The sequence below is a fragment of the Salmo salar genome, chromosome ssa07 (genome assembly GCF_905237065.1).
Source record: "Salmo salar chromosome ssa07, Ssal_v3.1, whole genome shotgun sequence".
Taxonomy (NCBI): Eukaryota; Metazoa; Chordata; class Actinopteri; order Salmoniformes; family Salmonidae; genus Salmo; species Salmo salar.
In genome coordinates, this window is record NC_059448.1 from 46,626,303 (window position 1) to 46,640,032 (window position 13,730).

General features: G+C 44.2%; 2 protein-coding genes across 2 annotated transcripts in view; one reads left to right on the plus strand and one right to left on the minus strand.

Moving 5' to 3' along the window:
* The window catches only part of LOC106609443 (transmembrane and coiled-coil domain protein 3), a 55,528-nt gene extending 52,730 nt beyond the window's left edge, over positions 1-2,798 (plus strand). The window contains exons 5-6 of the mRNA XM_014208293.2: positions 87-222; positions 350-2,798. Coding sequence (XP_014063768.2) covers positions 87-222; positions 350-652 — 439 coding nt within the window. The 3' untranslated portion in view covers positions 653-2,798. The remainder of the gene's footprint in view (positions 1-86; positions 223-349) is intronic.
* A 6,187-nt stretch (positions 2,799-8,985) lies between these two features.
* Positions 8,986-13,686, minus strand: LOC106609386 (protein mono-ADP-ribosyltransferase PARP12). The gene is made up of 7 exons (XM_045722097.1): positions 13,287-13,686; positions 12,887-13,022; positions 11,150-11,421; positions 10,906-10,993; positions 10,663-10,793; positions 10,279-10,427; positions 8,986-10,067 (listed from the first exon to the last, which is right to left on the minus strand). The coding sequence occupies exons 1-7, from the start codon at positions 13,577-13,579 to the stop codon at positions 9,328-9,330; spliced, it is 1,809 nt and encodes a 602-aa protein (XP_045578053.1). The 5' UTR covers positions 13,580-13,686; the 3' UTR covers positions 8,986-9,327.
* Positions 13,687-13,730: the final 44 nt, after the last annotated feature.

Here is a 13,730-nt window from a genome sequence, read left to right on the forward strand (position 1 = left end):
CTATCCCCCTCCCTTTCTCCCTCTCTCCTATCCCCCCTCCCTTTCTCTCTCTCTATCCCCCCTCCCTTTCTCCCTCTCCCTAATAGGTTTGAGCGGTTAGAGGACCAGTTAAATGACCTGACAGAGCTGCACCAGCATGAGACCAGTAACCTGAAGCAGGAGCTGGCCAGCATCGAGGAGAAGGTGGCTTACCAGGCCTACGAGAGAGCTAGGGACATCCAGGTATGTACACACACACACATCTACAAACATGCCCTCTGCAAATCTATCTAAGCTGTATATAGTCAGTAACTTTATCTAAGCCTGTGTGTCAAATGTTAACTGAATGCGTGTTTTTCTGTGTTTACAGGAGGCTCTGGAGTCCTGTCAGACGCGTGTCTGTAAGCTGGAGCTCCAGCAGCAGCAGCAGCAGACGGTTCAGGTGGAGAACACAGACGCCAAGGTGCTGCTGGGGAAATGCATCAACATCATGCTGGCCATCGTCACGGTGATCCTGGTGTGCGTTTCCACGGCGGCCAAGTTCACCGCGCCCCTCCTGCGGAGCCGCGTGCACCTGGCGCTCACATGCGTGGGTTTGTCCCTACTGGCAGTCATCTGGAAGAACTGGGAGCACCTGCAGTGTGCCCTGGAACGCATGCTCCTCCCACGCTGAGCTAGACTCCTCCCATGTTAAGCTAGGCTCCACCCAGTCTGAGTTTGTCCCCCTCACACTGTGGGTTTGGCACCACCCACACCGAGCTGAGACTTTGGAACTCTGTGACGTTGTCATAGCGATAGATTAAACGGGGTGGTGTTTACAATGTAGCCTTACACCCCACCACCCTCGTGTCTCTCCCCCTCTCTGTCTTTTGGAGTTTGAAATTGTTTTCCAAACGATGTAAGTGTGCCACTACAGTACAAATTACAGGAAAGCAAGACTGACCAATCTGATGGTGGCTACAGAGGAAGCAGGACCAGTCACATACAGTATTATTGCGGACACTGATCTTTGTGTGGTTGTCAATCTCAATAGGACATTGAACTGCACTATACAGGTGGTAAGCTTACGTATAACCTTTATAGGGGAAACAAGGGGTCCCCCGATTGGTTCCCTGTCTTTTGCGGAGTCGTACTTACGTCACCTTAATTACACTAACACACTGACAGTATTAAAAACTCATTCTCCCAGAAGACCTCTGGCTCTGATCCACACACAGACTCACTCCCACCCCCCCAAGCCATTATGATACACATTCATCCACACTCACACTGAGAGGAATGTGACTTGTGTGTCAGTGTATGTACAGGGGGTGGGGGTGTTCTCTATGTGAGAGCGCTTTGTCTGTGTGTACCTGTACTGTACTGTCAAGTGATGAAATATTTTATAATTGAAAAAAAAAAAAGACAAAGGACAATGTTTTTTTTTAAAGTGTAATATTTGTCTGGGTGTCCGTGAAGGGTGGTTCATTTTTACAAAGGAATGGTTATGAACTGCAGGACTGCCTCTTGTTTCTGCCTACTGGTATGCGGGTTTGTGGATAAATGGTGTCTTATGTACTCTATATAGTCTGTTAACAGATGCAGTGGAACTGCCACGGGTCTAGTCTATAAGGGGTGAATTCACCCCAAGAGTTATGTGTTCTCTCTCCCAAAGGAAATACATAGACTGACCCTTTAGCCGCTAACATGCTAACTGTGTGAGTGATATCCTCTGCCGGTCATTGATGGATCTGGGGGGAGGTAACCTCAAACGTGATACACACAAACCTCATTTCTGATTCGTCCTTTAATATTGATGATAATGTCCTTTTTGTGAAATAGGAATTAAGCTCTGTTCAGAGTGGGCTGAACAAAGGAATTGACTTCTACCAAATGGTTCAGACAGATTTGAACACATTTTATTTGTTTTCTCTGAAATGCTTAATATTATTTTGCCTTTTTACAATGAGAACAGAACAAAATGAACATTCTAAATGGCTTTGATGCTATCGTCTGATTGGACAGAGATGGGAGGGGTGGGTGGGAAGTGAGCGATGCAGCTCTGGCCCCACCCACTCTGTAAGCTACTTATCACTGTGATGATTATGATGATGATGATGGGGGCCAGGCCTAATGCCTTTTCAATGCAGCTTCTGTGTTAAACCTGATATTTTCTGTGCTTTGGTCTCTGTCTCTTTAAAAAGCCAAATGTGAGTTGGTTCTATGTGGCTGGTTGGCACCTTGAGTAATATAGTATGTCATGTCCTGAACCACTGATATTTACACAGAGTTCCGGCTCTATCCCAAATCATAAATCTATCTATTCCCTGTCTCTGTGTCTGGAGAGAGCCATATCCCAGATTCACAGCCCAGGTACAATAATTCCGGTGTCTAGATTCCGGTATGTTATCCCCTCGGAGTAGCATTGCACATTGTTGGTTTTAATCCGGTTGTGGTTTTCCAAAACACACTTTTGAAAATGAGAACAAAAATAAATCCTCTTCCTGTTCTGGAAACGTTGAGTCTTTTATCGTAGTGCTCTTCTCATCTTATCCTCTGAAGATTCATCAGATTATTTCTACCCTGAACTGATCTCTTGATCCGGTCATCAATTATACTTTATCTACCAGAGATCATGATGCAAGGAGCGAGGGCTGTGCACAGAAGGTGACGTGATTAACCTTTTAACCTGTTTGTCAATATGTTCTGTGTAGATTCATGGCTGTGGGGAGATGTTTTAGGTTGGGGGTGCTGTTGACAGGGGCGGGGAAGTATTTTTCTCTGCTCATACAGTGCTGTCGACAGGAGTAATAAATTACACATAAAAAAAAAATGTTTGTGTGTTTGTGTGTGTGTGTGTGTGTGTGTGTGTGTGTGTGTGTGTGTGTGTGTGTGTGTGTGTGTGTGTGTGTGTGTGTGTGTGTGTGTGTGTGTGTGTGTGTGTGTGTGTGTGTGTGTGTGTGTGTGTGTGTGTGTGTATATACAGTTGAAGTTGGAAGTTTAAATACACCTTAGCCAAATACATTTAAACTCAGTTTTTCACAATTCCTGACATCTAAAGCCATGACATCATTTTCTGGAATTTTCCAAGCTGTTTAAAGGCACAGTCAACTGAGTGTATGTAAACGTCTGACCCACTGGAGATGTGATACAGTGAATTATAAGTGAAATAATCTGTCTGTAAACAATTGTTGGATAAATTACTTGTGTCATGCACAAAGGAGATGTCCTAACCGACTTGCCAAAACTATAGTTTGTTAACAAGAAATGTGTGGAGTGGTTGAAAAACGAGTTTTAATGACTCCAACCTAAGTGTATGTAAACTTCCGACTTCAACTGTATGTATATATCTCAGCAAAAAAAGAAATGTCCTCTCACTGTCAACTGCGTTTATTTTCAGCAAACTTAACGTGTAAATATTTGTATGAACATAACAAGATTCAACAACTGAGACATAAACTGAACAAGTTCCACAGACATGTGACTAACAGAAATGGAATAATGTGTCCCTGAACAAAGTGGGGGTCAAGATCAAAAGTAACAGTCAGTTTCTGGTGTGGCCACCAGCTGCATTAGGTACTGCAGTGCATCTCCTCCTCATGGACTGCACCAGATTTGCCAGTTCTTGCTGTGAGATGTTACCCCACTCTTCCACCAAGGCACCTGCACATTCCCAGATATTTCTGGGGGGAATGGCCCTAGCCCTCACCCTCCAATCCAACAGGTCCCAGATGTGCTCAATGGGATTGAGATCCGGGCTCTTCGCTGGCCATGGCAGAACACTGACATTCCTGTCTTGCAGGAAATCACGCACAGAATGAGCAGTATGGCTGGTGGCATTGTCATGCTGGAGGATCTTGTCAGGATGAGCCTGCAGGAAGGGTACCACATGAGGGAGGAGGATGTCTTCCCTGTAACGCACAGCGTTGAGATTGCCTGCAATGACAACAAGCTCAGTCCGATGAGGCTGTGACACACCGCCCCAGACCATGATGGATCCTCCACTTCCAAATCGATCCCACTCCAGAGTACAGGCCTCGGTGTAACGTTCATTCCTTCGACGATAAACGCAAATCCGACCATCACCCCTGGTGAGACAAAACCACGTTTCATTAGCGAAGAGCACTTTTTGCCAGTCCTGTCTGGTCCAGCGACGGTGGCTTTGTGCCCATAGGCAACGTTGTTGCCGGTGATGTCTGGTGAGGACCTGCCTTACAACAGGCCTACAAGCCCTCAGTCCAGCCTCTCTCAGCTTATTGTGGACAGTCTGAGCATTGATGGAGGGATTGTGCGTTCCTGGTGTAACTCGGGCAGTTGTTGTTGCCATCCTGTACCTGTCCCACAGGTGTGATGTTCGGATGTACCGATCCTCTGCAGGTGTTGTTACACGTGTTCTGCCACTGCAAGGAGGATCAGCTGTCATCCTGTGTAGCGCTGTCTTAGGCGTCTCACAGTACGGACATTGCAATTTATTGCCCTGGCCACATCTGCAGTCCTCATGCCTCCTTGGAGCATACCTAAGGCACGTTCACGCAGATGAGCAGGGACCCTGGACATCTTTCTTTTGGTGTTTTTCATAGTCAGTAGAAAGGCCTCTTTAGTGTCCTCAGTTTTCATAACTGTGACCTTAATTGCCTACTGTCTGTAAGCTGTTAGTGTCTTAATGACCGTTCCACAGGTGCATGTTCATTAATTGTTTATGGTTCATTGAACAAGCATGGGAAACAGTGTTTAAACACTTTACAATGAAGATCTGTGAAGTTATTTGGATTTTTACGAATTATCTTTGAAAGACAGGGTCCTGAAAAAGGGACGTTTCTTTTTTTTCTGAGTTTATAAGGGGAGAGGGTGTTCAATTCTTTTTGCAGTACAAGGGGAGGGTCGATTGAAAATGTTAACATTAGGGAGGATAGTGCATTAGGGAGGAGGATTTTTTTTATGACACATCAAGTTGTTTGTTGACAGTGAGGAATGAGATCTGGCTGTTCTTTGTCAAGGGGCACTGCAAACAAGGTCAAGTTTAAGAGGGAAAGCGTTGCTGGGATGTTTAATTTTCCCACGTTTGCTTTGGCAGGACACCTGAGATCAGGGGAACTTTTTGCCCCCTTTCTTACTCCGACAGAATCCAGGATAGCTGGCTGGATATGAGTTTATCTAGATCTAAAGGTTGTCAGTAGATACACAATACCATATCCTCCTCATAGGACAACATCAACCATGTACTGTACATCCACAATAATGTACTATGTTGTGCTTCATTTGATAAACCTTTCAAAGCAACACTAAAAGCCTAGCATCAATTTTGTGAATGAAGGCCATGGCAGGATATTCTGTTGTCCTTCTGGCTAACACAAATCTCTCATGACAGACTGTTACATAAATGTAACGTCTGTTATATAAACCTAACGTCTGTTCAGATTAATGCTGGAGCATCCACTATAAAAGGCCCTACAATTGGGAAGTGAAGAATGGTCAGACTGCATTTGCCCTGCCAGAAAAACAAAGCAATCTAGAGAGATTTCTGTGACCCTTCTAAGATACAAAGGTGCAGTATGTTATGTCATATTAAATTAGATACAAATAATTTGCAGTGTGAATGAAGTACATTCTTGTAATGGGAATTGGTCATGGGGATTGATTGCTTTACCATTTACATTTTCTTATGGCTTCACAGTGAGGGATCCAAGTGAGTACATTTTGAAGTCATGAGCCACGGATTCAGTGAAGTTCACCTTCCATCCACACTTCCCTCTGTGACCGAGCCCATGTACGTACTCACCACAGAGTGGGCATGGTTCTGGGAGGACGAGTACGGCAAATGGGTCCAGTACGCATCCATCGTAAGTGGTGTGAAACACTCAAACAGGCTGATGTGTTACGAGGACAATAATAGATATAGTAAACGGTTGTTCCCCTTGAATTTGAGTTTTTTTTTCTATAAATCACAGGAAGAGACTGTCGTCCATCACCAGGCAAGACCTTGAGAAAAGGTACCAGGAGGATCAAAGTGCTGTGGTGAAGTTCACTGCAGTCTTATGAGCGTTTCAGAGGTAACACACAACACTCTTGTGCAAAATATATTTAATTTGCAACAGACATGGTTCAAATAGTTATTCTTGTAATTACAGACATGGCGCAAAAAAACTAAAAATACGGCACTGTAAGGATGGTCAAGTGACGTCCTGTGTTTGTTTCAACTGCAGACAGCAGGTAATGTATGGATGAGGATGGGCACCATGTTCTGTATTTAACCTAATAAACATTCACAATGACATAATCAAGACGTGGATAATAAGTAGAGAACTAAATATAGCTATTCAATTGAGCTACTTATTTTCTTAGTGTTGAATGTCATGTTCTCTTTTATATTTATCCTCAGGACAAATAGACCATGCAACCCCTCTCAGAATTGGTCTGCCATACCTGATATTGGACACAAGGTCACTTGTTTACATGTGGTAATTCTGCTTATGCTTACAGGAAGGTTAGTGTTCAACTTTTTGTTTCAGCAGTGACAACCATTTTGTTTTCTCCTGCAGACAGTCACTCTTCTGAGTTCTGACAGGGACTATCAGAAGGTCCAGGAACTTTTCAACAAGACCATGAGGGGCTTCCAAATCACCCGCATCGAGAGGGTCCAAAACAGGGACCTCTGGGAAGTCTTCCAGTGGTATGTTTACATCAACTCTCACACACAATCCCAGCGTGTTACTTCCAAAATGCTATGTAAACCCTGGCTTGAATGTGATTATGGGGAAGCAGCTGTTTTTATCCCTGTTTCTTTAGGAAAAGAGATTTGGTGAAAAAAAACAATGGAGGTTAAAACAGCAAGGAGCTACATCTCTTCCACGGAACGGACCCAAAACACGTAGACGCCATTTGCAGAGATAACTTGGACTGGAGGCTGTGTGGAACCAACGGAACTGTGTACGGCGAAGGTACCTCATGTTAACCATCTGTCAGAAGTGTAGTCAGATTTTAGAAGCAGTCATTATCTCACTATAGTCTGTCATTTTGTTTTACTGATGATGTTCTCTGTTAATGTTAGGGAGTTACTTTGCCAGGGATGCCAAGTACTCAGGAGTGAGGTCCATGTATGTTGTCGGGTGGTTGTTGGTGACTACACACGAGGGAACACGTACCTCCATCGTCCCCCTCCAAAAGGCGAGGGAACCCCCACCCTCTATGACAGATGTGTGGACAATGTCCTGGACCCGTCCATATATATGGTGTTTAAAGCGAACCAGGTGTTCCCCCGAGTTCCTCATCAAATATGATGATAGCGTCATGCACTGGTCCTCTTCGGCTCCAGCTCCACCCAAGACTGTCTCCATCCAATCCACTTACATAGTCCAATAACCAACATCCAACCGGATTCAAGCAACAGCTACTGCTACACTTTGAGTCCATCTCAAGCTACCACCACTTCCTCTAATCCAACCGATTCTCTTCCCCCTTCACGTCTCCCAAAACCTGCCCGAACTCCATTGGGATTCAGTCAATCTGCAGTCCTCTTGAAGCCAGCCTCAAGTTCTCAGTTGTTGGATACAACCTTAGGCCAAGCTAATTGGTCTTACACTCCCTTATTCTGAAAACTCCCTCATAAACTCTTTACCCAAACCAGCACCCCCTCTCATTCACCCACTACCCCAACCAGCAGCCTCTCTTATACATTCACTACCCCACCTAGCATCCCCTCTTGCACACTCACTCCTTCAACCAGTGCCCCCTCTCGCACACTCACTCCTTCAGCCAGTGCCCCCTCTTGCACACTCACTCCCTCAGCCAGTGCCCCCTCTCACACATTCATTTGCCCTGGCACTGCCCACACTCGCACACTCACTCGCTCCAGTAACCCCTTTTGCACACTCACTACCCCTGCCAGCACCACTTCTCGCACATTTTCCGTTCAACTGACACACCCTCTCAGGGTCACAGTATCTCAGCCAGAGCTACTCGCACTCTCTCTGCCAGCAGTACCTCTCACCCACTATCCCCTTCATCCTCAATGAGCACACCTTATCACACACTTTCTCACACATCATACTCCCCCACTTACAGACTCTTCCACACTCTCAGGGTCTCACCACTCCACATCGAGCACTACTTCTGACACATCTTCTGCTACTATCACATCATCTAGAGTGAGGAGTTAAACAACTTGATATTCAAAGTTCAACCTGTTGACAATTTGTAGTGTTTCTGAATGATAATTCCATTTTCATGTCAAATATGCATAGTTGGTGTGTTAAACCCTTGCAAGAAACAAGAATAATGTTCAACACAGGAGGTTGGTGGCACCTTAATTGGGGAGAATGGGCTTGTGGTAATGACTGGAGCGGAATTGGTGGAATGATATCAAACACATGGTTTCCAGGGGATTGATGCCATTCCATTTGCTCTGTTTCGGTCATTATTATGAGCCATTCTCCCCTCAGCAGCCTCCTGTGATGTTCAACTAGTAACAAGGAATATGATGAGCACGTTTCCTTTACTCTGGGACTTATGGTCTGCTGATCGTTTACTCTGAGACTTCTGGTCTGCTGATCCTTTACTCTGGGACTTCTGGTCTGCTGATCCTTTACTCTGGGACTTCTGGTCTGCTGATCCTTTACTCTGGGACTTCTGGTCTGCTGATCCTTTACTCTGGGACTTCTGGTCTGCTGATCCTTTACTCTGGGACTTCTGGTCTGCTGATCCTTTACTCTGGGACTTCTGATCCTTTACTCTGGGACTTCTGGTCTGCTGATCCTTTACTCTGGGTCTTCTGGTCTGCTGATCCTTTACTCTGGGACTTCTGGTCTGCTGATCCTTTACTCTGGGACTTCTGGTCTGCTGATCCTTTACTCTGGGACTTCTGGTCTGCTGACACATTTTGTAAAGTAGTTGGATTTCTGTGTTTAACTAAATAAACTCAATGACCAATAGAAAGTAATTGACTGGATGTTTGAGGAGATGTGAGGAGTAATGCAGAATAAGTACGGCGCATTTCAGCAACATCACCCCTAGGGGGAAGCAAATACCTTAAAAAGTGGAAAAAACATTTACATTTTATTTTATGCAGTGGTGCATTCAGAAACTACTATGACTGCGTTTACACAGGCAGCCCAATTCTGATTCTTTTGTCAACACTGTCTGAACTACACATTATATAATACATGCTATTTAGCAGATGCTTTTATCCAAAGTGACTTACAGTCATGGGTGCATGCCCTTTACATATGGGCGGTCCCGGGAATCAAACCCACTACCATGGCATTACAAGCACCATGCTCTACCAACTGAGCTAAAAAGGACACCATTTAATCGACAAATACAATTTATTTACAATTCATTTCCCTCTAAATTAAAAAAATAGACTACTAAGGATTATAGATTATCTAGTGATGCCATAGATGTACTTTTTGCTTCCATTTTAGAAAACTGTGATCTTGTCCTGGGTGGAGGTGCGCGTGGTATGGAGGTCATAGAGCCGACCCAGGGTGGTGGATAAGGGACGTAAGTCATCAGGCCTGGCTGAAACGATGGATGTGTCAAGGAGTTAAGGGAGCCAAACTGTGCAGAAGCATGTGTCAAGGTAGGTCTGGGGGTTCTCTGTCTTGAAGGGTTTGAAACAGAGGGATTGGAGGGAGGCCTGAGTGGGTTTGAGTAGTGTGAAAATAGTGGCTGGGTACTGAGTGTGGGCTGGGCAAAGGCAGGTCCTGTTGCGCAAGGAGATCTGAACCTTGCAGTGTTGGGCAGCACAGGGGTGGCTTGTGAGCATAGCATGACTGGAATAGGTTTCCAGTGCATATTGTGGTGGCTCTGGTTTTGGACAAAGTTAGGTGCTGGAACATAGGTCCCAGGCCTGGACCCTTCCCTGTACTGAATAAGGTACTCTGGGTAAACCTGGTGCTTCCCGACCACCACAAATACAGAGGGGTTGTAGATGTCATCCACACAGCTGTCATAGGAGATGGTGTGGCTTCCATCTTTTGAGGGGGGGCAGAGGTAGCTAGAGTGTCCTTGTGTGTAGTTTCCCACCAGCACACGACAAACAAACATGGACCTGACTCCTGACTGGCTGGTGTAGCTGTGGGAGAACTTGGCATCCTTGGAGAAGTAGCTTCCTGGAAAGACATGGGTTAGAATTAGAACAATCACAGTGACAGTGTGACATTACAAAGACATTTGTTTTGTCAACTTTTCCACTGTATTTCCACAATGTGACGTGAAAGAGCATAGCAAAAAAAAGATGTGGTCCAATGCCATTTCCATGTAACATAAATTCTTATATAAACCTAAAAATCTATTAGATACCAAATGAAATGCAGAGCTCACCTTGCCCATAGGGCGTTCCTTGTGTTCCACCCATCCTCCAGTCTATGTTCTGCAGGCATATAGCGTCCACGTGTTTAGAGTCTGTTCCATGGAAGAGCTGCTTCTCATTCTCCTTCCCTGCATTTGTCTTTCTCATCACATCTCCTTGCCTTGGGAGAGGAACAACAGATTAATTTGTCAGTATCTTCATTGGCATGTCACCTCATAGCATTTGCATGTGTCTGCTCGTTTGCTGCTAGAAAACTAGAAAAGTACCAGTTACCATTAACATGTTACATCTGTTTGCATATGGTATGTTGTAACTGCTTTAATTAACGCAGACAATAGGAATATATTTCTTGGGTAGAATACATTTCTTTTGGCATGAGGAGTTGTGATTCTTACCACAAAAAGACCTCCCACAGGATCCGATTTTGCACCCTCTCAATAGTCTTCACACTGAAGCCAGTCATAGTTTGATGGAAAAGATCCAGAATATTCTTGTGCTCAGCTGAGGAACTCTGCAGAGCAACCCTCTAGAGAGAATGCATTTGAAAAGAACATCTAATTTTACCAATGTAATAGCTTTATATTTCACTGCCTTCTGACCAGATGGAAGATCTTATGAGTTAAAACATTGTTATGAACCTTGAATCCAGTTTCAGGTACTGAAGATTTATCCCAGTGACTGGGTAAAGCTTTGGATTTCAGCAGGTGGTTACCAGAGTATTTTTTGCTGAGGATGAGTAGAGAAAGTTAGACAGCATTATAAGAAAATACAGTCAGTACAGTATAATCTCAGCCACCTGCCAGCTCTCTCTCCGAATTTATATCCAATAGCAATTGAGCCCGGAGACGAGGATAGTGTAGGCTACTCTACAAGGCATCTTACCAACGTGGGTTGTCACTAGCATCAATTGTATCCCTGATTGCCTGGATGTTGTGGTAGGTGGACAACATGGATGCCACCAGTTCATTAGGTACTCCCCTCTGCTGCAGGGTGTTGAGCGGGTGGGGCTCGTAGAAGTCGTGAGACCTGTCACAGTCCACCTCTGCAGCACAGGTTCCTCTGATGTAGCGCTCACAGACGTGGAGTCTTCTGCAGCTCTCCTTGTCAGGACAGTAGCCATACTCTCCAATACCTTTGTTGTATGTGAAGCAAACCTGGAGACAAATACAGACCACTCCTGGGCTTGATATGGACATTGGATAAGTGCAAACTCTGTTTAAGTGCATCAGTCCCAATTCAAATTCATTATTTGTACAGATATCTGCACGCTCAGTTTAGTACACATACTTGGATGATAGCACCAAGTCTATGCATTTATCAGTAGTCATTTTGGACATGGGGAAATAAACATTGAATATACAATGCCTGTGAATCAAAAGTATGAATCAGCTTGTGTTCCCTGCTGGCATTGCATCTTTATGTCTGTATTCAACTTAAATTGTAAAGAGGCTGACAAACAGTGCATTCAGAGAGTATTCAGACACCTTGACAAAAAAATTATAAATTTCATTACAGCCTTATGTATTGTATGTATTATAATTATTTCCCCCCCTCATCAAACTACACACAATACCCCATAATGACAAAGCAAAAACATTTACATAATTATTCAGACCCTTTACTCAGTACTTTGTTGAAGCACCTTTGGCAGCGATTACAGCCTAGATTCTTCTTGGGTATGACACTACAAGCTTGGCAAACCTGTTTCCTCTAGACGTGACGCTTGGCATTCAGGCCAAAGAGCTCAATCTTGGTTTCATCAGACCAGATAATCTTGTTTCTCTTGGTCTGAGAGTCTTTAGGTGCCTTTTGGCAAATTCCAAACGGGATGTCATGTTCCTTTTACTGAGGAGTGGCTTCCGTCTGGCTACCCTACCATAAAGGCCTGATTGGTGGAGTGCTGCAGAGATGGTTGTCCTTCTGTAAGGTTCTCCCATCTCCACAGAGGAACTCTAGAGCTCTGTCAGAGTGACCATCGGGTTCTTGGTCACTTTCCTGACCATGGCCCTTCTCCCCCGATTGCTCAGTTTGGCCGGGCGGCCAGCTCTAGGAAGTCTTGGTGGTTCCAAACTTCTTCCATTTAAGAATGATGGAGGCCACTGTGTTCTTGGGGACCTTCAACGCTGCAGAAATATTTTGGTACCCTTCCCCAGATTTGTGCCTCGACACAATCCTGTCTCGGAGCTCAACGGACAATTTCCTACACCTCATGGCTTGGTTTTTGCTCTGACATGCACTGTCAATTGTGTGACCTTATATACACAGGTGTGTGCCTTTCCAAATCATGTCCAATCAATTGAATTTAACACAGGTGGACTCCAGTCGAGTTGTAGAAACGTCTCAATGATGATCAATGGAAACAGGATGCACCTGAGCTCAATTTCGAGTCTCATAGCAAAGGGTCCGAATTCTTATGTAAAAAAGGTATATGTTTTTTATGTTTAATACATTTTCACAAATTTCTAAAAGCCTGTTTTCGCTTTGTCATTATGCGGTATTGGGTGCAGATTAATGAGGGAAAAAAATATTTAACCCATTTTAGAATAAGGCTGTGACATAACAACATTTTGAAAAAGTCAAGGGGTCTGAATACTTTCTGAATGCCTATGACGCACATACTGGGGGTAAAAGGGCGTTGTCATTCTGCAGCAGTAATGTACACAGCTCCTTCCTGTCCAGTTCTTCCAGGTGGTGCTCTCTCAGGACTCTGATGTTGTGCTCTGACGTCAGCTCATGGCAGAGACGGCATCCTTGTCTGGAAATCACAAGAAGAGCGAGATGCGATTTGTTATTTAGCTCTTGAATTATTATTTTTAAATGGCTTAAATGTCAAATCTACAAACTGCCATGAACCTGTAGCAATTGACATTTATACTGTAGTGCATTACCTATGTCACATTCTGTAAGACCACATGAATTTAGAAAATGGAAGAAATAAAATAGTTGAATGAATACAAGTAACATGACAGGTAAATAACTGCCAGAGTAAAAACAAAACAGAAAAGTAAAAAATGTTTACCTCTCATTGGATGGACATGTTCCATAAAGGTAGAACTTACACAGGTGTAAATTGCTGCAGCCAGTACATCCTTTAGCTCTGCATAACCTCATCTTCGTCTGGGCAACTATCAGTTTGTTTCCCTTAGAGACAGCCCTGGTAAACATCTCCTGATTCCCTAAAACACTTTCCAGGTCATCTTCTATGGTGCTAATGTTGGCACGCAATTCTCCCAGCTCAAAGGACCCATTATGGGCACAGAGGACCTTGTAGATCAGAGCTGTTGAATCCATGTCCGTCACCGTACAACACATGACTGTTGGCCCTCGCAATTACTGTACATATATTGTCAAATATGAAGTAGAACTTTGCTCTCCATTAACTACCAAACAGGTGACCAGCATGCGACAAAACCATTTCTGACTAAATGAAACATACAGTGTATTTAACCACTCCCCTATTATG